General features: G+C 39.2%; 1 protein-coding gene across 4 annotated transcripts in view; it reads left to right on the top strand.

Annotated features, from left to right (window-relative positions):
* The window catches only part of denr (density-regulated protein), a 27171-nt gene continuing 315 nt past the window's right edge, over positions 1-26856 (top strand). Inside the window, exons 1-8 of one of the 4 annotated variants that reach the window (XM_072914035.1) lie at positions 1-19; positions 15298-15401; positions 15478-15497; positions 15563-15648; positions 15723-15811; positions 23089-23205; positions 23302-23441; positions 26836-26856. The exon at positions 26836-26856 is cut by the window's right edge and continues 315 nt beyond it. In XM_072914035.1, coding sequence (XP_072770136.1) covers positions 15308-15401; positions 15478-15497; positions 15563-15648; positions 15723-15811; positions 23089-23205; positions 23302-23441; positions 26836-26856 — 567 coding nt within the window. In that variant the 5' untranslated portion in view covers positions 1-19; positions 15298-15307. Of the gene's footprint in view, positions 20-518; positions 718-15297; positions 15402-15477; positions 15498-15562; positions 15649-15722; positions 15812-23088; positions 23206-23301; positions 23442-26835 lie in introns of those variants that run through there. The other 3 variants (XM_072914036.1, XM_072914034.1, XM_072914033.1) reach the window with 3 other exon arrangements.

Raw genomic sequence — 26856 nt, 5'->3', positions numbered from 1 at the left:
TAAAGAATATTTGGTGGGGGTACGTACCTTTTTTTATTGTACATATTATTTTCAAAGGGAAAGATTATGGGTTAGTTTGCGCAGTTTTAGATGTATTTTTTAAAAGCGGACTAGACTGGGTTTCCTCCTGAAGGCGGAAATGCCGAGTGAGTATTTCCTTTCCAATTAAAATTGTTTACCGACATAACTGAACATAAACGAGTATATTCAAACATATATCCTATGTTTACTAATTATTTTGTATAATATTTTTTTATTTAGAAATTATAGAGTTATTTATTGTATCGAATTAGCACGGTTTTAAAACTAATTGTCTTTATTTTGAAAATCTCCAAATACAGGGCCCTGCGATTAAGACGACAAAAAAAAGCACACTTACTCAATAAATACTTAATATTATGTTTCGAAATACAAGTTTTATGTTATTATTATTTTTTTGTAAACTGAAATAAGTAGATACGGCGTCATTTCAAACCGTTCTGGCTATGTCATTCTGCTCCAAAGCGCCAGGGGGCGTCATCACTAGCGAGCACACTTTTCTCCATCTTCCTCCAATCACTTAAACGAGCAAGAAGGCCAGCAGAGGCGTGCTTTAAAGTACGCAAACTAAAAACCTCCATAAGCCCAACAAGAATGACATTCTGAAGCATAAATCAACGTCAACGATGCCAGTCTTGCTATCGGAAAGAAAGCAGTTTTAAAGAATATTTGGTTGGGGTACGTACCTTTTTTTTTTTATTGTACATATTATTTTCAAAGAGCAGTTGGATGCTAAGCTAACGGTGACAGCTGTGTGACTCAACATAACATGATGGCAGGAGATGACACTCAAATGCGACTTTTTCGATACCGGGAACACATATTTACACTATCGAGGAGAAATTCGACAACTCTTCTTTGCTAATAACTTCACAAATTCGTCTCATTTAGTAGCCCGAGCCGGTGTAACGCTCGCATGTGTTAGCTAGCGTGGCTAGTCATGCTAGCAAGAAAGCTAATAGTAAACTTCCGACTTTTCTATTCGAGCACTCGAACAAAGTATGTTTTATGCGGGTTTGGAAATTATAATTCATTGAGGTATTTCTGAGATAGAGTGTTCAATTGTAGCCCATTCATTCACTTGAAAGGGGAAGTGCGCTTTTACAATCACAAGAACACATGTTGTTATATTTCTATGCATTCTAACTCGTAAATAAACGCTAGCAAAAGTCAGCTAACAACGGAGCCAACAGGAGTCGCTCTAATCCGCCTATAAAGCGCTCTAAAAACATCCGTCGTTTTATATACATGCTGTAATGGCATAACATTCATAATAACATGTAATATTTACATATTTTGCTCATTTAAGTATTAATTTCCCAGACTCATCACTGTTTGTTTTTCCTTCCAACAACACTACGCATCATGGCAGACCTCATGAGCGTGAACAACTACTTAGGGACAAATGATGATCCAGAAACGTATATTTTTGAGCATGAATGTAAGGAGGGAGCTGTGTGCTAAACAGATGCAGCTTCCAAACCCATGTTATTACGTTTCTATGCATTCTAACTTGTAAATAAACGCTAGCAAAAGTCAGCTAACAACGGAGCCAACAGGAGTCGCTCTAATCCGCCTATAAAGCGCTCTAAAAACATCCGTCATCGTTTTATATACATGCTGTAATGGAGTAACATTCATAATAACATGTAATATTGACATATTTAGCTCATTTTAAGTATTCATTTCACAGACTCATCACAGTGTTTGTTTTTCCTTTCAACACCACTACGCATCATGGCAGACTTCATGAGCGTTAACAACTACTTAGGGACAAATGATGATCCAGAAACGTATATTTTTGAGCATGAATATAAGGAGGGAGCTGCATGATAAACAGATGCAGCTTCCAAACCCATGTTATTATGTTTCTATGCATTCTAACTCGTAAATAAATGCTAGCAAAAGTCAGCTAACACCGGAGCCAACAGGAGTCTCTCTAATCCGCCTATAAAGCGCTCTAAAAACATCCGTTGTTTTATATACATGCTATAATGGCATAACATTCATAATAACATGTAATATTTACATATTTTGCTCATTTAAGTATTAATTTCCCAGACTCCTCACTGTTTGTTTTTCCTTTCAACAACACTACGCATCATGGCAGACTTCATGAGTTAACAACTACTTTGGGACAAATGATGATCCAGAAACGTATATTTTTGAGCATGAATATAAGGAGGAAGCTGTGTGCTGAACAGATGCAGCCTCCAAACCCATGTTATTATGTTTCTATGCATTCTAACTCGTAAATAAATGCTAGTTAAAGTCAGCTAACACCAAAGCCAACAGGAGTTGCTCTAATCCACCTATAAAGCGCTCTAAAAACATCCGTTGTTTTATATACATGCTGTACTGGCATAACATTCTTAATAACATGTAATATTGACATATTTAGCTCATTTTAAGTATTCATTTCACAGACTCATCACAGTGTTTGTTTTTCCTTTCAACAACACTACGCATCATGGCAGACTTGATGAGCGTTAACAACTACTTTGGGACAAATGATGATCCAGAAACGTATATTTTTGAGCATGAATATAAGGAGGGAGCTGTGTGCTGAACAGATGCAGCTTCCAAACCCATGTTATTACGTTTCTATGCATTCTAACTCGTAAATAAACGCTAGCAAAAGTCAGCTAACAACGGAGCCAACAGGAGTCGCTCTAATCCGCCTATAAAGCGCTCTAAAAACATCAGTCATCGTTTTATATACATGCTGTAATGGAGTAACATTCATAATAACATGTAATATTTACACATTTTGCTCATTTTAAGTATTACTTCCACAGACTCATCACAGTGTTTGTTTTTCCTTTCAACAACAACACTACGCATCATGGCAGACTTCATGAGCGTTAACAACTACTTTGGGACAAATGATGATCCAGAAACGTATATTTTTGAGCATGAATATAAGGAGGAAGCTGCGTGATAAACAGATGCAGCTTCAGTGAAACACTAAGCATCATGTAGCATTATTGCTAAATGTTGAACAAGATCGACAAACTACGAACATAGTAAAACAATCACTTACTGCACAATTTCTGCTCGTACAGGGACGCCGAATTTTGCATGTCATTTACAATCCCCATGTAAGACAAGAACACATGTTGTTATGTTTCTATGCATTCTAACGCGTATATAAACGCTAGTAAAAGTCAGCTAACAACGGAGCCAATAGAAGTCGCTCTAATCCGCCTATAAAGCGCTCTAAAAACATCCGTCATAGTTTTATATACATGCTGTAATGAAGTAACATTCATAATAACATGTAATATTGACATATTTTGCTCATTTTAAAAGTATTAATTTCACAGACTCATCAGTGTTCATTTTTCCTTTCAACAACAACACTACGCATCATGGCAGACTTCATGAGCGTTAACAACTACTTTGGGACAAATGATGATCCAGAAACGTATATTTTTGAGCATGAATATAAGGAGGAAGCTGTGTGCTGAACAGATGCAGCTTCCAAACCCATGTTATTACGTTTCTATGCATTCTAACTCGTAAATAAACGCTAGTAATAGTCAGCTAACACCGAAGCCAACAGGAGTCGCTCTAATCCGCCTATAAAGCGCTCTAAAAACATCCGTCGTTTTATATACATGCTGTAATGGAGTAACATTCATAATAACATGTAATGTTTACACATTTTGCTCATTTTAAGTATTACTTCCACAGACTCATCACAGTGTTCGTTTTTCCTTTCAACAACACTACGCATCATGGCAGACTTCATGAGCGTTAACTACTTTGGGACAAATGATGATCCAGAAACGTATATTTTTGAGGATGAATATAAGGAGGAAGCTGTGTGCTAAACAGATGCAGCTTCCAAACCCATGTTATTACGTTTCTATGCATTCTAACTCGTAAATAAACGCTAGCAAAAGTCAGCTAACAACGGAGCCAATAGGAGTTGCTCTAATCCGCCTATAAAGCGCTCTAAAAACATCCGTCGTTTTATATACATGCTGTAATGGAGTAACATTCATAATAACATGTAATATTGACATATTTTGCTCATTTAAGTATTAATTTCCCAGACTCATCACTGTTTGTTTTTCCTTTCAACAACACTACGCATCATGGCAGACTTCATGAGCGTTAACAACTACTGTGGGACAAATGATGATCCAGAAATGTATATTTTTGAGCATGAATATAAGGAGGAAGCTGTGTGCTAAACAGATGCAGCTTCCAAACCCATGTTATTACGTTTCTATGCATTCTAACTTGTAAATAAACGCTAGCAAAAGTCAGCTAACAACGGAGCCAACAGGAGTCGCTCTAATCCGCCTATAAAGCGCTCTAAAAACATCCGTCGTTTTATATACATGCTGTAATGGAGTAACATTCATAATAACATGTAATATTTACATATTTTGCTCATTTAAGTATTAATTTCCCAGACTCATCACTGTTTGTTTTTCCTTTCAACAACACTACGCATCATGGCAGACTTCATGAGCTTTAACAACTACTTTGGGACAAATGATGATCCAGAAACGTATATTTTTGAGCATGAATATAAGGAGGTAGCTGTGTGCTAAACAGATGCAGCTTCCAAACCCATGTTATTACGTTTCTATGCATTCTAACTTGTAAATAAACGCTAGTAAAAGTCAGCTAACACCGAAGCCAACAGGAGTCGCTCTAATCCGCCTATAAAGCGCTCTAAAAACATCCGTCGTTTTATATACATGCTGTAATGGAGTAACATTCATAACAACATGTAATATTTACATATTTTGCTCATTTAAGTATTAATTTCACAAACTCCTCACTGTGTTTGTTTTTCCTTTCAACAACACTACGCATCATGGCAGACTTCATGAGCGTTAACAACTACTTTGGGACAAATGATGATCCAGAAATGTATATTTTTGAGCATGAATATAAGGAGGAAGCTGTGTGCTGAACAGACGCAGCTTCCAAACCCATGTTATTACATTTTTATGCATTCTAACTCGTAAATAAACGCTAGTAGAAGTCAGCTAACACCGGAGCCAACAGGAGTCGCTCTAATCCGCCTATAAAGCGCTCTAAAAACATCCGTCGTTTTATATACATGCTGTAATGGCATAACATTCATAATAACATGTAATATTTACATATTTTGCTCATTTAAGTATTAATTTCCCAGACTCATCACTGTTTGTTTTTCCTTTCAACAACACTACGCATCATGGCAGACTTCATGAGCGTTAACAACTACTTTGGGACAAATGATGATCCAGAAATGTATATTTTTGAGCATGAATATAAGGAGGAAGCAGTGTGCTGAACAGATGCAGCTTCCAAACCCATGTTATTACGTTTCTATGCATTCTAACTTGTAAATAAACGCTAGTAAAAGTCAGCTAACACCGAAGCCAACAGGAGTCGCTCTAATCCGCCTATAAAGCGCTCTAAAAACATCCGTCGTTTTATATACATGCTGTAATGGAGTAACATTCATAACAACATGTAATATTTACATATTTTGCTCATTTAAGTATTAATTTCACAAACTCCTCACTGTGTTTGTTTTTCCTTTCAACAACACTACGCATCATGGCAGACTTCATGAGCGTTAACAACTACTTTGGGACAAATGATGATCCAGAAATGTATATTTTTGAGCATGAATATAAGGAGGAAGCTGTGTGCTGAACAGACGCAGCTTCCAAACCCATGTTATTACATTTTTATGCATTCTAACTCGTAAATAAACGCTAGTAGAAGTCAGCTAACACCGGAGCCAACAGGAGTCGCTCTAATCCGCCTATAAAGCGCTCTAAAAACATCCGTCGTTTTATATACATGCTGTAATGGCATAACATTCATAATAACATGTAATATTTACATATTTTGCTCATTTAAGTATTAATTTCCCAGACTCATCACTGTTTGTTTTTCCTTTCAACAACACTACGCATCATGGCAGACTTCATGAGCGTTAACAACTACTTTGGGACAAATGATGATCCAGAAATGTATATTTTTGAGCATGAATATAAGGAGGAAGCAGTGTGCTGAACAGATGCAGCTTCCAAACCCATGTTATTATATTTCTATGCATTCTAACTCGTAAATAAACGCTAGCAAAAGTCAGCTAACAACGGAGCCAATAGGAGTCGCTCTAATCCGCCTATAAAGCGCTCTAAAAACATCGTCATCGGTTTATATACATGCTGTAATGGAGTAACATTCATAATAACATGTAATATTGACATATTTAGCTCATTTTAAGTATTCATTTCACAGACTCATCACAGTGTTTGTTTTTCCTTTCAACAACACTACGCATCATGGCAGACTTAGTGAGCATTAACAACTACTTTGGGACAAATGATGAACCAGAAACGTATATTTTTGAGCATGAATATAAGGAGGAAGCTGTGTGCTAAACAGATGCAGCTTCCAAAACCATGTTATTATATTTCTATACATTCTAACTGGTAAATAAACGCTAGTAAAAGTCAGCTAACAACGGAGCCAATAGGAGTCGCTCTAATCCGCCTATAAAGCGCTCTAAAAACATCCGTTGTTTTATATACATGCTGTAATGGCGTAACATTCATAACAACATGTAATATTTACATATTTTGCTCATTTAAGTATTAATTTCACAAACTCCTCACTGTGTTTGATTTTCCTTTCAACAACACTACGCATCATGGCAGACTTCATAAGCGTTAACAACTACTTTGGGACAAATGATGATCCAGAAACGTATATTTTTGAGCATGAATATAAGGAGGAAGCTGTGTGCTGAACAGATGCAGCTTCCAAACCCATGTTATTACGTTTCTATGCATTCTAACTTGTAAATAAACACTAGCAAAAGTCAGCTAACAACGGAGCCAACAGGAGTCGCTCTAATCCGCTTATAAAGCGCTCTAAAAACATCGTCATCGTTTTATATACATGCTGTAATGGAGTAACATTCATAATAACATGTAATATTGACATATTTAGCTCATTTTAAGTATTCATTTCACAGACTCATCACAGTGTTTGTTTTTCCTTTCAACAACAACACTACGCATCATGGCAGACTTCATGAGCGTTAACAACTACTTTGGGACAAATGATGATCCAGAAATTTATATTTTTGAGCATGAATATAAGGAGGAAGCTGTGTGCTGAACAGACGCAGCTTCCAAACCCATGTTATTACATTTTTATGCATTCTAACTCGTAAATAAACGCTAGTAGAAGTCAGCTAACACCGGAGCCAACAGGAGTCGCTCTAATCCGCCTATAAAGCGCTCTAAAAACATCCGTCATCATTTTATATACATGCTGTAATGGAGTAACATTCATAATATGTAATATTTACACATTTTGCTCATTTTAAGTATTACTTTCACAGACTCATCACAGTGTTCATTTTTCCTTTCAACAACACTACGCATCATGGCAGACTTCATGAGCGTTAACCACTACTTTAGGACAAATGATGATCCAGAAATGTATATTTTTGAGCATGAATATAAGGAGGAAGCTGTGTGCTAAACAGATGCAGCTTCCAAACCCATGTTATTACGTTTCTATGCATTCTAACTCGTAAATAAATGCTAGCAAAAGTCAGCTAACAACGGAGCCAACAGGAGTCGCTCTAATCCGCCTATAAAGCGCTCTAAAAACATCCGTTGTTTTATATACATGCTGTAATGGCATAATAACATGTAATATTGACATATTTAGCTCATTTTAAGTATTCATTTCACAGACTCATCACAGTGTTTGTTTTTCCTTTCAACAACACTACGCATCATGGCAGACTTCATGAGCGTTAACAACTACTTTGGGACAAATGATGATTCAGAAATGTATATTTTTGAGCATGAATATAAGGAGGATGCTATGTGCTGAACAGATGCAGCTTCCAAACCCATGTTATTACGTTTCTATGCATTCTAACTCGTAAATAAACGCTAGCAAAAGTCAGCTAACAACGGAGCCAACAGGAGTCGCTCTAATCCGCCTATAAAGCGCTCTAAAAACATCCGTCGTTTTATATACATGCTGTAATGGAGTAACATTCATAATAACATGTAATATTGACATATTTAGCTCATTTTAAGTATTCATTTCACAGACTCATCACAGTGTTTGTTTTTCCTTTCAACAACACTACGCATCATGGCAGACTTCATGAGCGTTAACAACTACTTAGGGACAAATGATGATCCAGAAACGTATATTTTTGAGCATGAATATAAGGAGGAAGCTGTGTGCTAAACAGATGTAGCTTCCAAACCCATGTTATTACATTTCTATGCATTCTAAGTCGTAAATAAACGCTAGCAAAAGTCAGCTAACAACGGAACCAATAGGAATCGCTCTAATACGCCTATAAAGCGCTCTAAAAACATCCGTCGTTTTATATACATGCTGTAATGGCATAACATTCTTAATAACATGTAATATTGACATATTTAGCTCATTTTAAGTATTCATTTCACAGACTCATCACAGTGTTTGTTTTTCCTTTCAACAACACTACGCATCATGGCAGACTTCATGAGCGTTAACAACTACTTTGGGACAAATGATGATCCAGAAATGTATATTTTTGAGCATGAATATAAGGAGGAAGCTGTGTGCTAAACAGATGCAGCTTCCAAACCCATGTTATTACGTTTCTATGCATTCTAACTTGTAAATAAACGCTAGCAAAAGTCAGCTAACAACGGAGCCAACAGGAGTCGCTCTAATCCGCCTATAAAGCGCTCTAAAAACATCCGTCGTTTTATATACATGCTGTAATGGAGTAACATTCATAATAACATGTAATATTTACACATTTTGCTCATTTTAAGTATTACTTTCACAGACTCATCACAGTGTTCGTTTTTCCTTTCAACAACACTAGGCATCATGGCAGACTTCATGAGTTAACCATTACTTTGGGACAAATGATGATCCAGAAACGTATATTTTTGAGGATGAATATAAGGAGGAAGCTGTGTGCTAAACAGATGCAGCTTCCAAACCCATGTTATTACGTTTCTATGCATTCTAACTTGTAAATAAACGCTAGCCAAAGTCAGCTAACAACGGAGCCAACAGGAGTCGCTCTAATCCGCCTATAAAGCGCTCTAAAAACATCCGTCATCGTTTTATATACATGCTGTAATGGAGTAACATTCATAATAACATGTAATATTTACACATTTTGCTCATTTTAAGTATTACTTTCACAGACTCATCACAGTGTTTGTTTTTCCTTTCAACACCACTACGCATCATGGCAGACTTCATGAGCGTTAACTACTTTGGGACAAATGATGATCCAGAAACGTATATTTTTGAGCATGAATATAAGGAGGAAGCTGTGTGCTAAACAGATGCAGCTTCCAAACCCATGTTATTACATTTCTATGCATTCTAACTTGTAAATAAACGCTAGTAGAAGTCAGCTAACACCGGAGCCAACATGAGTCACTCTAATCCGCCTAGAAAGCGCTCTAAAAACATCCGTCATCGTTTTATATACATGCTGTAATGGAGTAACATTCATAACATGTAATATTTACATATTTTGCTCATTTTAAAAGTACCGTATTACTTTCACAGACTCATCACAGTGTTCGTTTTTCCTTTCAACAACAACACTATGCATCATGGCAGACTTCATGAGCGTTAACAACTACTTTGGGACAAATGATGATCCAGAGACGTATATTTTTGAGCATGAATATAAGGAGGAAGCTGTGTGCTGAACAGGTGCAGCTTCCAAACCCATGTTATTACGTTTCTATGCATTCTAACTGGTAAATAAACGCTAGTAAAAGTCAGCTAACACCGAAGCCAACAGGAGTCGCTCTAATCCGCCTATAAAGCGCTCTAAAAACATCCGTTGTTTTATATACATGCTGTAATGGAGTAACATTCATAATAACATGTAATATTGACATATTTAGCTCATTTTAAGTATTCATTTCACAGACTTATCACAGTGTTTGTTTTTCCTTTCAACAACACTACGCATCATGGCAGACTTCATGAGCGTTAACAACTACTTTGGGACAAATGATGATCCAGAAATGTATATTTTTGAGCATGAATATAAGGAGGAAGCTGTGTGCTAAACAGATGCAGCTTCCAAACCCATGTTATTACGTTTCTATGCATTCTAACTCGTAAATAAATGCTAGTTAAAGTCAGCTAACACCAAAGCCAACAGGAGTTGCTCTAATCCGCCTATAAAGCGCTCTAAAAACATCCGTCATCGTTTTATATACATGCTGTAATATAGTAACATTCATAATAACATGTAATGTTTACACATTTTGCTAATTTTAAGTATTACTTCCACAAACTCATCACAGTGTTTGTTTTTCCTTTCAACAACACTACGCATCATGGCAGACTTCATGAGCGTTAACAACTACTTTGGGACAAATGATGATCCAGAAATGTATATTTTTGAGCATGAATATAAGGAGGAAGCTGTGTGCTGAACAGATGCAGCTTCCAAACCCATGTTATTATGTTTCTATGCATTCTAACTCGTAAATAAACGCTAACACCAGAGCCAACAGGAGTCGCTCTAATCCGCCTATAAAGCGCTCTAAAAACATCCGTCGTTTTATATACATGCTGTAATGGCATAACATTCATAATAACATGTAATATTTACATATTTTGCTCATTTAAGTATTAATTTCACAAACTCCTCACTGTGTTTGTTTTTCCTTTCAACAACACTACGCATCATGGCAGACTTAGTGAGCATTAACAACTACTTTGGGACAAATGATGAACCAGAAACGTATATTTTTGAGCATGAATATAAGGAGGAAGCTGTGTGCTAAACAGATGCAGCTTCCAAAACCATGTTATTATATTTCTATACATTCTAACTGGTAAATAAACGCTAGTAAAAGTCAGCTAACAACGGAGCCAATAGGAGTCGCTCTAATCCGCCTATAAAGCGCTCTAAAAACATCCGTCGTTTTATATACATGCTGTAATGGCATAACATTCATAATAACATGTAATATTTACATATTTTGCTCATTTAAGTATTAATTTCCCAGACTCATCACTGTTTGTTTTTCCTTTCAACAACACTACACATCATGGCAGACTTCATGAGCATTAACAACTACTTAGAGACAAATGATGATCCAGAAACATATATTTTTGAGCATGAATATAAGGAGGAAGCTGTGTGCTGAACAGATGCAGCTTCCAAACCCATGTAATTACGTTTCTATGCATTCTAACTTGTAAATAAACGCTAGTAGAAGTCAGCTAACACCGGAGCCAACATGAGTCACTCTAATCCGCCTAGAAAGCACTCTAAAAACATCCGTCATCGTTTTATATACATGCTGTAATGGAGTAACATTCATAATAACATGTAATATTGACATATTTAGCTCATTTTAGTATTCATTTCACAGACTCATCACAGTGTTTGTTTTTCCTTTCAACAACAACACTACGCATCATGGCAGACTTCATGAGTTAACAACTACTTTGGGACAAATGATGATCCAGAAACGTATATTTTTGAGCATGAATATAAGGAGGAAGCTGTGTGCTGAACAGATGCAGCCTCCAAACCCATGTTATTATGTTTCTATGCATTCTAACTCGTAAATAAATGCTAGTTAAAGTCAGCTAACACCAAAGCCAACAGGAGTTGCTCTAATCCGCCTATAAAGCGCTCTAAAAACATCCGTCATCGTTTTATATACATGCTGTAATATAGTAACATTCATAATAACATGTAATGTTTACACATTTTGCTAATTTTAAGTATTACTTCCACAAACTCATCACAGTGTTTGTTTTTCCTTTCAACAACACTACGCATCATGGCAGACTTCATGAGCGTTAACAACTACTTTGGGACAAATGATGATCCAGAAATGTATATTTTTGAGCATGAATATAAGGAGGAAGCTGTGTGCTGAACAGATGCAGCTTCCAAACCCATGTTATTATGTTTCTATGCATTCTAACTCGTAAATAAACGCTAGCAAAAGTCAGCTAACAACGGAGCCAATAGGAGTCGCTCTAATCCGCCTATAAAGCGCTCTAAAAACATCCGTCGTTTTATATACATGCTGTAATGGCATAACATTCATAACAACATGTAATATTTACATATTTTGCTCATTTAAGTATTAATTTCACAAACTCCTCACTGTGTTTGTTTTTCCTTTCAACAACACTACGCATCATGGCAGACTTAGTGAGCATTAACAACTACTTTGGGACAAATGATGAACCAGAAACGTATATTTTTGAGCATGAATATAAGGAGGAAGCTGTGTGCTAAACAGATGCAGCTTCCAAAACCATGTTATTATATTTCTATACATTCTAACTGGTAAATAAACGCTAGTAAAAGTCAGCTAACAACGGAGCCAATAGGAGTCGCTCTAATCCGCCTATAAAGCGCTCTAAAAACATCCGTCGTTTTATATACATGCTGTAATGGCATAACATTCATAATAACATGTAATATTTACACATTTTACGCACAAAATCAAATAAAAAAATAAGCGCATAACAATTTTCGACACACGGACACGACAGAGAAAACAGTTTTCGTCATCATTGTTCAAATATTATAATGTCTGTCGAGACGCTTATCTCCATTCGGTGCCACACGTCCACACCATCAAAATGCAGAGGCAAACATTTCCAGATCAACACCGTATGAAAAAATTAGTGATTTTTTTAGTTGTGATTTCCTTCTCTGCATGAAAGTTAAAAAGTAGCATATATTAATGCAGTATGAAGAAGAATGTTTTAATGTAGACATGCAAGCCTTGAAAGAAAATGTTGAAAGCCAAGACTACATTTCCTGCAAATGGGTGCATTTCTACTCTATATTTTAACTTTAGATTTATTCTCATATCAAACTCTTTTGGCTGTCTTTTTGACACTTACCCTCCTCACCCTGGATTATAAATAATGTAAATAATTCAATGTGATGATCTTGTGTGATGACTGTATTATGATGATAGTATATATATATGATAGTATATATCTGTATCATGAATCAATTTAAGTGGACCCCGACTTAAACAAGTTGAAAAACTTATTGGGGTGTTACCATTTAGTGGTCAATTGTACGGAATATGTACTTCACTGTGCAACCTACTAATAAAAGTCTCAATCAATCAATCAAAACACATAGAATCATCATACTGCTGTGATTATATGCATCAAGTGTTCATTCAAGGCTAAGGCAAAATATTGAAATATATATCGTGTATCGCAATATGGCCTTAAAATATCGCAATATTAAAAAAAGGCCATATCGCCCAGCCCTAGTTCAATGATGCCATTTCTGTTCGTCATGTATAATTTTGTCTATTTTGTGTTTATCCTTGAATAAACAGGTCAGTTTCTTGTTACCAACCATTGTGTATTATTCAAACTCCCCTAATTCAGCTGGCTAGTTGTTATCAAGAGTACTAAAACCCTTTTCAACATGATTCTGACAACTAAGTAGGCTAAATAACTTTAAACTTTAATACATGCTCGGATAGGCCAGTATCGGTCAGTATCGGTATCGGTCGGTATCGGATCGGAAGTGCAAAAACAATATCGGTATCGGATTGGAAGTGCAAAAACCTGGATCGGGACATCCCTATTCCAAACCCATGTTATTACATTTCTATGCATTCTAACTCGTAAATAAACGCTAGTAAAAGCCAGCTAACAACGGAGCCAATAGGAGTCGCTCTAATCGGCCTATAAAGTGCTCTAAAAACATCCAAAAGCATCCGTCATCATTTTATATACATCAGGGGTGTCAAACTGGTTTTCATTGAGGGCCACATCGCAGTTATGGTTGCCCTTAGAGGGCCGCGTTTAACAATGAGTAATATATGAATATACATGTGTATACCGTATTTTCCGCACCATAAGGCGCCCTGGGTTATAAGCCGCGCCTTCAATGAACGGCATATTTCAAAACTTTGTCCACCTATAAGCCGCCCCGTGTTGTAAGCCGCATCTAACTGCGCTAAAGGAATGTCAAAAAAAACAGTCAGATAGGTCAGTCAAACTTTAATAATATATTAAAAACCAGCGTGATGTGGGCGCGCATGGAGTCGTATATCAACATGGACGGAGCTGCGTGTAAAAAGCCACCCGGCCTCTTCGCGTAAACTTAAACTTACCTTAACCACTCGCTCATCTTTTCTTCATCCAGCCATCCCTTCGAGTTAGCTTTTATGATGACGCCGGCTGGAAAGGTCTCTTTTGCCAAGGTCTTCCTTTTGAATATCACCATGGGTGGAAGTTTCGGGCCATTAGCATGGCAAGCTAGAACCACAGTGAAGGATGACTTCTCATTCCCTGTGGTGCGAATATTCACCGTACGTGCTCCCGTTGTATCCACAGTGCGGTTCACAAGAATATCAAAAGTCAGTGGAACCTCGTCCATGTTGATAATGTTCTCTGGCCGGATCTTTTTTTCAGCTATCTTGTTTTTACAATATGCACGGAAAGTAGCCAGCTTTTCTTGAAAGTCTTTAGGCAGTTGCTGTGAAATAGTAGTCCGTGTGCGGATGGAGAGATTGCGTCTTTTCATGAACCGGATCCCTGTCGCTTAGTAGGAGCCATTTTGTGGTCTTTACAGATGTAAACACACAAAGGAAATGAAACGTAATATCCGCGCGCTTTTTCTTCTTCTACGCGGGCGGGTGGTTGCTTACAGTAGAAGAAGAAGCGCTTCCTGTTCTATGGGGGCGGGTGCTTACCTTGGCGGTTGCTTGCGTAGAAGAAGAAGCACTTCCTCTTCTACGGGGAAAAAAGATGGCGGCTGTTTACCGTAGTTGCGAGACCGAAACTTTATGAAAATGAATCTTAATATTAATCCATATATAAAGCGCACCCGGTTAAAAGCCGCACTGTCAGCTTTTGAGTAAATTTGTGGTTTTTAGGTGCGGCTAATAGTGCGGAAAATACGGTATATAATACATTAACAACATATGTTTTTTACATACACAGCAAATTTTTACAATTTATTTTACTTTAAAAACTGTCAGCTCAGTCACCAGAATTTCACAGTAAAAGCAGTGGATTTTTTTTACAGCATATAAAAAAAATTAATAAATAGAATGGAATTACAATACCACTGTTTTAGCGGTAAATTCTTGTTGTTTTAATGTTTTTATTGTTTGTATTTTAAAGTTTTAGTGTTTTACTGTATATAGCAAAAAACCGTACCAAAGTTGATTTTACAGTAAAAAACTCTGCAATGTTGTTTTGTAGACAGTTTGTAATGGCTACTGAGATGGATTTAGAAAGCAGAGCAGAACAAGAGACCACCGTGGACCCTGACTCCAAGTACCCATTGAAGGTGCTTTATTGTGGAGGTACTTTATATCATTTGTACCTTCACCGTTTTCTCACTTCTCCATAAATAACCAACTCCCGTTGTCCCCCCTACAGTTTGCTCTCTGCCTTCAGAGGTAAGTCCAACCATCCTCGGGTTCAAGCCAAGAACTTTAGCGAGTAATCTGTCTCTCGTCCGCAGTACTGCGAGTACATGCCCGAGCCCGCCAAATGTCGGCAGTGGCTGGAGAAGAACTTCCCGGACGTTTTTGCCAGGATGACTCTCGGTGAGCCCGCTTTGGCCGCCACGCCGCTAATAAGTTGATTCTTAACAGTTTGCCTCGTCCTTCTGTCCCAACTGGCCCGGCAGCAAAGGCGCCCAAACAGGATCCCGACGCTGGAGACGCTCCCCCTGCTGGCGAGGAGGAGGAGAAGAAGAAGCAGAAGAGAGGTGCGTGCAGAAACCGTCCCCACACACCAGACCTGGGCAAAGTACGGCCCATTAAGATTGTCAATCCGGCCCGCCGGGTGTTCTACATCATTTTATTAGACCTTTAACATCAAAAGCACTGCCATTATGATGTGCAGTGCTGTTTTTAAATGACCGGAACTAAAGTATTATTGCTCCGCCGCTCCCAGTCTGTGGAACGCTCTCCCTGACCACCTGAGGGCACCACAGACTGTGGATGCTTTTAAAAAAAGGTTTAAAAACCATTCTTTTGAAAAAAAAAAAAAGCCTTTTTTTTAGATGTATGCATACTAGTTCTAGCTATTAGGTTGTTCTAGTTTTAATTTTTATTTATTTTCATTATTTATATATATATATATATATATATATATATATATATATATATTAGAGATGCGCGGATAGGCAATTATTTCATCCGCAACCGCATCAGAAAGTCGTCAACCATCCGCCATCCACCCGATCTAACATTTAATCAGAACCGCATCCGCCTGCACCCGCCCGTTGTTATATATCTAATATAGACGATGTGAGGTTATAAAGCTTTTGCCTGTTAAAGAAAGGAGACTGATCCAATGCAGCACAGACATTCGCGTGCCACGCTGTCACGGCCCAGACGCACACCAGTGCGCAATCATATGGGAGCCGCGCTGAGCGCACCTCCAAGCGCGTCTCGCTGCCGGCGACGGCCGGGTATGGGCCCGACGCTCCAGCGTCATCCATTTTCAGGGCTAGTTGATTCGGCAGGTGGGTTGTTACACACTCCTTAGCGGGTTCCGACTTCCATGGGCACCGTCCTGCTGTCTATATCAACCAGGGTGAGCCCCACCCCTTTCGTGAGCGCACTGCGCGCGGAGTGACCCCTGTTACGCGCCCCCGGCAACAGGGGTGGCGGGCAGGTAAGCTGCGCGGGCGGAGTGCGCGGAGTGACCCCTGTTACGAGCCCCCGGCCACAGGGGTGGCGGGCAGGTAAGCTGCTTACCTGCTGCACGTGACGCCGGCCGCGGCGAAGGCGGACGAGGCGGGGTGTCGGTGCGGTGGGCGCGGTGGTGACCCTGGACGTGCGTCGGGCCCTTCTCGCGGATCGCCTCAGCTACGGCTCCCGGTGGGGCCCTCTCGGGGGAAGGGGCCTCGGTCCCGGACCCCGGCGAGGCGTCCCTTCTCCGCTCCGTAAAAATGTCCATCTCTTCTTTTTTTTTTCTTCTGTTGTGGCATATGCTGCAGGTGCCTGCTCGTTTTTCGTATGTGGGTAACAACATTTAACTATGTATATATATTTCCCAATTGGTTTAACTGCCACCCGCCTGAATCTATTTAAAATATATATATTTATTTTTTCAACCGCCCGACCCGCGGATAAAATCTAATTTTTTTTAATTTCATCCGCCCGATCCGCGGACTCCGCGGTTGTGCCCGCAAACCGCACATCTCTAATATATATATATATATGTATATATATATTAATACACTGTAGCACTTTGAAGTTGTTTGCTTAATGTAAAGTGCTTTTTACAAATAAAATCTATTATTATTTCAATGGCTGAAATCTGCACTTTTGAGTGTTTTACGAGTTATTACGGCAACAAACCTCACATTTGAACTTTTTAAGGTCAAGGCAAGTTTTGCCTTAAACGAGGGCTCATATTTGAGTTAAAGTTAAGTTAAAGTACCAATGATTGTCACACACACTAGGTGTGGTGAAATTTGTCCTCTGCATTTGACCCATCCCCTTGGTCACCGCCTGGGATAGGAGCAGTGAGCAGCAGCGGTGGCCGCGCCCGGGAATCATTTTGGTGATTTAACCCCCAATTCCAACCCTTGATGCTGAGTGCCAAGCAGGGAGGTAATGGCTCCCATTTTTATAGTCTTTGGTATGACTCATCCGAGGTTTGAACTCACAACCTACCCATCTCAGGGCGGACACTCTAACCACTAGGCCACTGAGTAGGTCGGCCACCAAGGCAAACATTATTTTCTTTCGAGGGGCTCTTTAATAATATCAACTTCTCAGCTTTTTGTGACTACATGATGCCTTTATCTCAATTTTTACATTTTGATAGAGGGAGGTATTTTAAAAAAAATATATTTTTCATGTTTTTAAGTGATGTACATTTATATGTACATGTAGGTGCTGTGTCCAGACAGATCCATTAAGAGTTTGAGCGGAAATATGTCGTATAGGAATTAACAATACACAATAAAACATTAACAAAATGATGTGTCACATGAATGGTTTTTGAAGTAATACCTTTTGTCACATGAAAAAAACACAAGAAATGTAAACAAACATGTTTACTTTTTGACATCAAAATAAAACATCAGTTTGGCTAATGAAGATAAAGTCTAATAAACAAGCTTTGTTCTTCTCCAACAACGCCTCCTTGTAGTTCAGTGCAACCGTTTGGCCAACAAAAACAAAAGAGGAGTGACACCTCACACAGCAAATACACAATCTTCACAGCCTGTGTTCAATTTGATGAGATGACAACACATTTTAACTATTATTGATGTGTTTGGAACACTGATACAGTTTGCAGTTAAATAAAGGAGTGAACATCCCAGTAAACAAACTTTATAAAAAAAGTTGTGACAACGTTCACGACACATGTTTCCTCACCTCATTAACTCTCAGTCACAGCAGCTAATGGAGGCTATATTGAGAAAATAAAAGCAACTTCAAATAGTTTTCTCCTTGGCTGTATACTCTTAGTGTGGAGGCAAGTGTCTCCAATATTGTCCACACCTGTCTCCATCCAAACACAGCAGTGCGCTCTTCAACACGCGCCGTGAAGTGAGGGAAATTGAGGGTAAACCAAGCACTTGGCTCCGTTTACTCTGAGGGGAAATCTCCGCAGCAAAGTCGGTGTCGTTGGTCCGCCATGATTATCAAACCAAACGACGATAGTGCGCCTGACTTCCTGCTGCCTAAAATGCATTAATAAATGACGTTTTTTTCTGTAATTAAAAAATTAGGCGGTGTTACTAACTGTCGGGAATTCTATCGCAAATTATCATTATACCGTTTATTGTTACATCCCTCGTCCATTAACAAGTAAAAAGTCAAAGGCGGTCACAGCATGTTCTTGCCGTCGATGTCGGTCTTTTTTTTTAGGGCATCACGGTAAACGACGTGGGCGGTCGCGGCTCTTGCCACGGTTTCCGTGGTTAAATTCAAGCCCTGCGGTAATCTAGGTCACAGCAGCTCAGACCAGATACAGCAGGTTTAGCATTAAAGTGCAAGCTTTTTGAGCTAATTTTGCAACTGTTTAACCTACAGTCATATAACTTGGTATGTGACAGCTGTTAACAGTTAGTGTGCTAATGTTAGCATGCTAGCAAGCTAACTTAAGCATGCTAACTTTTTCATCTAATTTTACACTTTTTTTCTCTATTTCCGCAGCCATACACCTTACAGCCATGTTACTAGAAATGTGAGACATGCTAACTGTTAGCAGGCTGTTGTTAGCACACATGCTAAGTGTTAGCATTTTAATGTGCGCATGCTAACATTTTAGGCTAGCTCTGTATAGGGATGTCCTGATCCGATATTTGGATCGGATCGGCTGCCGATATTTGCCAAAAATTGCGTATCGGCAAGGCATGGGAAAATGCCGATCCAGATCCAGTTTTAAGAAAACTCCGGTCCGTGTTTTCCAACGCACCTATTTAAATAATACATTCCACTTTTCTGCTGCTCCGTAATTTCCGTTCCGCATTTTCCAGCACACCTTCAACACATCCACAATTCTCACGCAGTTGCTTTTAGCTGCTGGCATTACACGACAGGCTCTTCTCACACTTTCCTGTGTCTCCCTCTCACAGACAGCGAGCGCACCTTCTTACACACGTCACATACTGTCACGTCATACGTCACATACTGTCACGTCATACGTCACATACTGTCACGTCATACGTCACATACTGTCACGTCATACGTCACATACGTATACGTCCTCTCCCAGCAGAGAGCGAGGTAGCGGCATGGCTAACGTTAGCTGTGATGCTAGCGCAGCCGCTAAGGTGCGCGCCTGCTCAAGCGTCCTGCGCACGGCAAATCTATGCCACGCACAAAATCAAATAAAAAAATAAGCGCATAACAATTTTCGACACACGGACACGACAGAGACAACAGTTTTCGTCATCATTGTTCAAATATTGTGACGTCTGTCGAGACGCTTATCTCCATTCGGTGCCACACGTCCACACCATCAAAATGCAGAGGCAGCAAAAATTTCCACATCAACACCGTATGAAAAAATTAGTGATTTTTTTTAATTGTGATTTCCATCTCTGCATGAAAGTTTAAAAGTAGCATATATTAATGCAGTATGAAGAGGAATGTTTTAATGTAGACATGCAAGCCTTGAAAGAAAATTTTGAAAATCAAGACTACATTTCCTGCAAATGGGTGCATTTCTACCCTATATTTTAACTTTAGATTTATTCTCATATCAAACTTTTTGGGCTGTCTTTTTGACACTTACACCCGGCGCCCCCCTCCACACCCTGGATTATAAATAATGTAAATAATTCAATGTGATTATCTTGTGTGATGACTGTATTATGATGATAGTATATATCTGATAGTATATATCTGTATCATGAATCAATTTAAGTGGACCCTGACTTAAACAAGTTGAAAAACTTATTGGGGTGTTACCATTTAGTGGTCAATTGTACGGAATATGTACTTCACTGTGCAACCTACTAATAAAAGTCTCAATCAATCAAAACACATAGAATCATCATACTGCTGTGATTATATGCATCAAGTGTTCATTCAAGGCTAAGGCAAAATGTCGAGATACATATTGTGTATCGCAATATGGCCTTAAAATATGGCAATATTAAAAAAAGGCCATATCGCCCAGCCCTAGTTCAATGATGCCATTTCTGTTTGTCATGTATAATTTTGTCTATTTTGTGTTTATCCTTGAATAAACAGGTCAGTTTCTTGTTACCAACCATTGTGTATTATTCAAACTCCCCTAATTCAGCTGGCTAGTTGTTATCAAGAGTACTAAAACCCTTTTCAACATGATTCTGACAACTAAGTAGGCTAAATAACTATAAACTTTAATACATGCTCGGATAGGCCAGTATCGGTCAGTATCGGTATCGGTCAGTATCGGTATCGGATCGGAAATGCAAAAACAATATCGGTATCGGATCGGAAGTGCAAAAACCTGGATCGGGACATCCCTAGCTCTGTAGCTCATTTGTACAGTTAGGATAGGACTTTATTGTCATTGTACATGTACAACAAAACTATATTTTCAGCACAAACGCGTTCAAGATTAGACCAACAGTGTACAGGGTTACAGAACAGGAACGCTGATGGGTCGCCGAAGGCGCCCCGTAAAAGATAAGAAAAAGGTACAACGCTGGGGAAGAAGATGGGTTAGGGTTAACCCTAACCCTAAAAAAATACAATCTAGACTGGGCTCCTAAGGGGGCCTAGTCTGGAGTGGGAAAAAACCTCCATGCAATGCACACATAAACACGTTTCATTTAATCACGACAACTCGCAACAGAGGGGCGGGGAGTTGGGGCCCTGGAGGTCGACTGCTGCTACGAAGCGCTGCCAGCCATCAATCACCTTGAGGGGAAACAAGCAGTGGTGAAGGCGTGGGTTGGGGGAAGGGGTGTGTGTGTGTATGTGCCCATTGTCTTGGGTGGGATGATGTAATGTTCATAGACTGGGGTCGTTCTGTATGCAAGCAAAAGTTTGACTCCAGGTGTTGTTGAGGAGGGAGAGAGGTCACCTAGTGTCGTTGAGGAGGGAGAGAGGTCACCTAAAGCTCACAGATTCAGACACTCGGCACCATCTTAAAAGTACAGCGGCTTCTGGCGACTCCCGGCCAGAGGTCCAAGGCAGAGATAGCAGGCCCATCAAAATGTTCTAGTTAGGGCCCGCAGTGGCCCATTGCAAAAGGACTCCCACAGGGAGTCCTTATGCAATGGGACATAAGGACCTATTGAATTTCTAAGGTTTTATTCTTTATTATTATTATTCTTTATTATTCTTCCGCCGCCTCTTTGAGCACTAATTTGACCCACTCAACATGCTTCAAAACTCACCATATTTGACCCACACGTCAGGACCTGCGAAAATTGTCTTTTAATAAAAAAACCAAACTGCAAAAATCAAAATTGCGCTCTAGCGCCCCCTAGGAAAAAAAAAACTAGACTGCCTGTAACTCCCACTAGGAAGGTCGGAAAGACATGAAACAAAATCCTCTATGTAGGTCTGACTCAGACCTAACTTTCATAATGGTACATTCTCGGGCTAAAATCAACAGGAAGTTGGCAATTCCCCCTTCAAGACAAAAAAGTACTAAAAACAGTCACTTTTGCCTCTTTGCGCTGTAATTTGACCCCCTTAACATGCTTCAAAACTCACAGAACTGAACGCACACATCAGGACTGGCAAAAACTGTGATCTAATAAAAAAAACTTACCCCAAATTCAAAAATTGCGCTCTACAGCAATTTTTGAATAAAACGGACAAAAAACTGCTCCTCGGAAGTAAAAAATTACTAAACTGCCTGTAACTCACACTGGGAAGGTCGGAGAGACATGAAACAAAAACCTCAATGTAGGTCTCATTTAGATCTACATTTCATAAATTGACAACCCCCAGCAAAAATCTACAGGAAGTTTGCTATTCCCCCTTCAACACAACATTTTTGTAAAAACCCGTCCCCTTTCTTCAAACATTATCTCCTCTGAGCGCGTTTGTTGTTTCGGCTTCAAACTAACACAGGAGAGAGATTGAACCCTTCTGATTAAAAGTTGGTGAAAGAGTTGTGATACCTGCTCCGGTTTTGATTTTATGACCCTTCAAAGACCCGCTGCACTGATGCTCCTGCGGTGCTGTTTTTTTAAGATGGCTGCTCAAAAGCAGTAAGCACCAGCGTGCCCACACAATGCAGACAAGGTAGGTACACTAGACAAAAGTCTTGGGACACTTCAGACTACAAGTAGACAAAAGTATTGGGACACTTAGGACTAGCACCTGCCAAATACGCGGGCCCGTCCAACGCTGCTTGCAGCTTTAATTTTAATTGTCCTTGTTCATATGTTTGTTTGTAAATCTTGAACTTTACAAAATAAAGGTGTATTGAAAAAAAAGAAAAAAAAAGTTTGTACTTCCTGTTGGATCAGCAGCCCAGTCGGGCCTGAATTCAGCGGGCCCTCTGCTGGTTGCCGGCAGGTACCGCAGGCCGTCACACTTTACTCATGCTCTGTTTGTTGTGAAGGTGGGCGTGGCCAGATCAAACAGAAGAAGAAGACGGTGCCTCAGAAAGTCACGATAGCAAAGATCCCGCGAGCCAAGAAGAAATACGTCACGCGAGTGTGCGGCCTGGCCACTTTTGGTAAGTTCACTCTCTTAATCATCACGTACCTTTTTTGTTTTTTTATTATTATCAAAAGGCCGCTTTTGAACGCTAACGCTGCGCTCTCCCTGGCAGACATCGAACTCAAAGAGGCTCAGCGCTTCTTTGCACAGAAATTCTCTTGTGGCGCCTCCGTCACGGCCGAGGATGAAATAATCATTCAGGGAGATTTCACCGATGACATCATCGACGTCATCCAAGAGAAGTGGCCTGAGGTAAGACTCGTTTGACTTGACATCAAAATGTCCTCGCACAATTTCTTCCATTTCACCCAAGTCATATACACAGAGACACCATGCCAGGCTATATATAGGCTTCTAGGAGCAAGCAGCTACACAACAGCTAAGCACACGAGCTCGACATGTGTAATAACTCAACCATAAATCAGTGCATTTGTCAGTATCAAATAATTACAGTTGCCTATTACATACAAAGTCTCCAAGGCAGGAACGTATTAGAAAGTATCCGGTAACAAGCGTGTCCGCATCATTCAACTCTTCTGCGTCACTAAATTACTGTGGCCACTCTGTGTCACCAAACAACAAATTACCACTCCACTTCAACTTGAAAACAGCACAAGTCCATTTCAGGCGAGCGGTGTGGAATGTTAGAAAAAGTTTGCTTAAATGAAAATAGTCGGAGAACAATCGTTTTTTTTGGCGACACTTAGCGGACACAAACATTCATGAAGTTAAGCACATGATGCAGACACGTTTGTTACTTGATACTTTCTAATAGGGTTGTACGGTATCTGGCACTAATGAAATACCGCCGTAGTAATGAATCAAAAACAGTACTATACTGCCTTTTCTCCCCTTGTACATACGATATTTGACTATCTTTTTTTGGCAGTAGATTGTTAAAAAGAGCAGATTGTCACATGGAGGATCTTTAACTCGTTTTATTGCAGTAGGTTCTTAAAAACAGCATAGACTTTTCCTGTCACATAGAGGATCTTTGATTGGCATTTTTGGCAGTAGGTTCTTAAAACAGCAGATTGTCACATGGATGATCTTTGACTGGTGTTTTTTGCATTATGTTCTTAAAAACAGCATGAACGTCCCGTCGCAGAGAGGGTCTTTGACTGGCATTTTTTTGGCAGTAGGTCCTTTAAAAACAGCAGATTTTCACATAGAGGATCTTTGGCTAGTGATTTTGGCAGTAGGTTCTTCAAAAAAGCATCAAGCTTCTGTCGTATAGAGGATCTTTGACTAGCGTTTTTGTCAGTATGTGCTTAAAAACAGCAGAGCACTTTTGTCACATAGAAAATCTTTGCAGACAGTTTTTAGCAAGAGGTTTTATTATAAACAGTGCAGTACTCCTGTCAAATAGAGGATCTTTTTGGCAGTAGATTCTTAAAAAGAGCCTATTGTCACATGGAGGATCTTTAACTCATGTTTTATTGCAGTAGGTTCTTAAAAACAGCATCAACTTTCTGCCATATAGAGGATCTTTGACTAGTGTTTTTTGCAGTAGGTTCTTAAAAACAGCAAATAACCTCCTGTCACAGAGGATCTTTGACTGGCATTTTTGGCAGTAGGTTCTTAAAACAGCAGATTGTCACATGGATGATCTTTGACTGGTGTTTTTTGCATTATGTTCTTAAAAACAGCATGAACGTCCCGTCGCAGAGAGGGTCTTTGACTGGCATTTTTTGGCAGTAGGTCCTTTAAAAACAGCAGATTTTCTCATGGAGGATCTTTGACTAGTGATTTTGGCAGTAGGTTTTTCAAAAAAGCATCAAGCTTCTGTTCGTATAGAGGATCTTTGACTAGCGTTTTTGTCAGTATGTGCTTAAAAACAGCAGAGCACTTTTGTCACATAGAAAATCTTTGCAGACAGTTTTTAGCAAGAGGTTTTATTATAAACAGTGCAGTACTCCTGTCAAATAGAGGATCTTTTTGGCAGTAGATTCTTAAAAAGAGCATATTGTCACATGGAGGATCTTTAACTCATGTTTTATTGCAGTAGGTTCTTAAAAACAGCATCAACCTTCTGCCATATAGAGGGTCTTCGACTCATGTTTTTGGCAGTAGGTCCTTACAAAGTGCAGGTTGTCACATGGAGGATCTTTCACTCGTGTTTTATTGCAGTAGGTTCTTAACAAAAGCATCAACCTTCTGCCATATAGAGGATCTTTGACTAGTGTTTTTTGCAGTAGGTTCTTAAAAACAGCAAATAACCTCCTGTCACAGAGGATCTTTGACTGGCATTTTTGGCAGTAGGTTTCCTAAAGCAGCAGATTGTCACATGGGTGATCTTTGACTGGTGTTTTTGGTAGTAGGTTCTTAAAAACAGCATGGACCTCCTTTTGCAGAGAGGATCTTTGACTGGCATTTTTTGGCAGTAGGTCCTTAAAAACAGCAGATTGTCACATGGTGGATCTTTGACTAGTGATGTTGGCAGTAAGTTCTTAAAAAAAGTGCCATGCTTCTGTCATATAGAGGATCTTTGACTATCGTTTTTGTCAGTAGGTTCCTAAAAACAGCAGAGCGCCTTTGTCACATAGAAGATCTTTGCACAGCGTTTTTAGCAATAGGTTTTTTTTCAAACAGTGCAGTACTCCTGTCAAATAGAGGATCCATCCAGTCAAATAGAGGGTCTTTGATTAGTCTTTTTTTGTAGTAGGTTCTGTCGGAGGCAGATATTTACATATATCCGAATTTAAGTTGTACTTCTTTCACTTCTTAGTCATATTTGAAAACAGCTCGTGTTTTCCATTTCTTCTCTTGATGCTCTATCAGCAAGTATACTGTGTGTGTTAACCTTGAGTTCTTTGGAATGTGTTTTGACTAGCATTTGTTTTGTCTACAGAGATGGGACGAGAGAGAGGGTGGTGGGATCGGGAAGACAGACCATTTTGGGAGGCGCAATAGAATGTTCTAGGGTTAGACTGGTCTCAATCAATGTATATTGGCAAAGCTTTGAGAATATACAACAAAATACCTATTCTGTCTCTGGTGGTTTTTCAACTCAGCTTTAAGTGTCGGAAAGAACTTGGGAGGGAATTGTGACTTGAATTCCCTGGGAGGAACAACTGGTAAAACGCAACAGTTCTTAAAAACAGCAGATTGTCACATGGAGGATCTTTGACTAGTATTTTTGGTAGTAGGTTCTTCAAAAAAGCATCAAGCTTTTGTCATATAGAGGATCTTTGACCAGTGTTTTCGGCAGTAGGTTCTTAAAAACAGCACAGCACTCTTCTCACACAGAAGGTCTTTGCACAGGGTTTTTAGCTATAGGTTTTTTAAACAGTGCAGTACTCCTGTCAAATAGAGGATCTTTGATTAGTATTTTTGGTAGTAAATTCTTTAAACCAGTAAATGGTCACTTGAAGGATCTTTGACCAGCGTTTTTGTCAGTAGATTCTTAAAAACTGCAGAGCGCTTTGGGTCACATAGATCTTTGCACAGTGTTTTTAGCAATAGGTTTTTTTAAACAGTGCAATACTTTTGTCAAATAGAGGATCTTTGATTAGCCTTTTTGATAATAAATTCTTAAAAACATCAGATTTTCACAGGGTTTTTTTTGCCATATCTCCCGGCCTTATAGCAGCATTTCGTCCCTGAAAATGTCCGCCAGGAGTAACAGGTGACGTGTGTGTTTCAGGTGGATGACGACAGCATCGAC

This window comes from Nerophis lumbriciformis, linkage group LG11 (assembly GCF_033978685.3).
Source record: "Nerophis lumbriciformis linkage group LG11, RoL_Nlum_v2.1, whole genome shotgun sequence".
NCBI lineage: Eukaryota > Metazoa > Chordata > Actinopteri > Syngnathiformes > Syngnathidae > Nerophis > Nerophis lumbriciformis.
The sequence above is the reverse complement of the archived record's forward strand: the minus strand, read 5'-3'. Positions and strand labels throughout refer to the sequence as shown.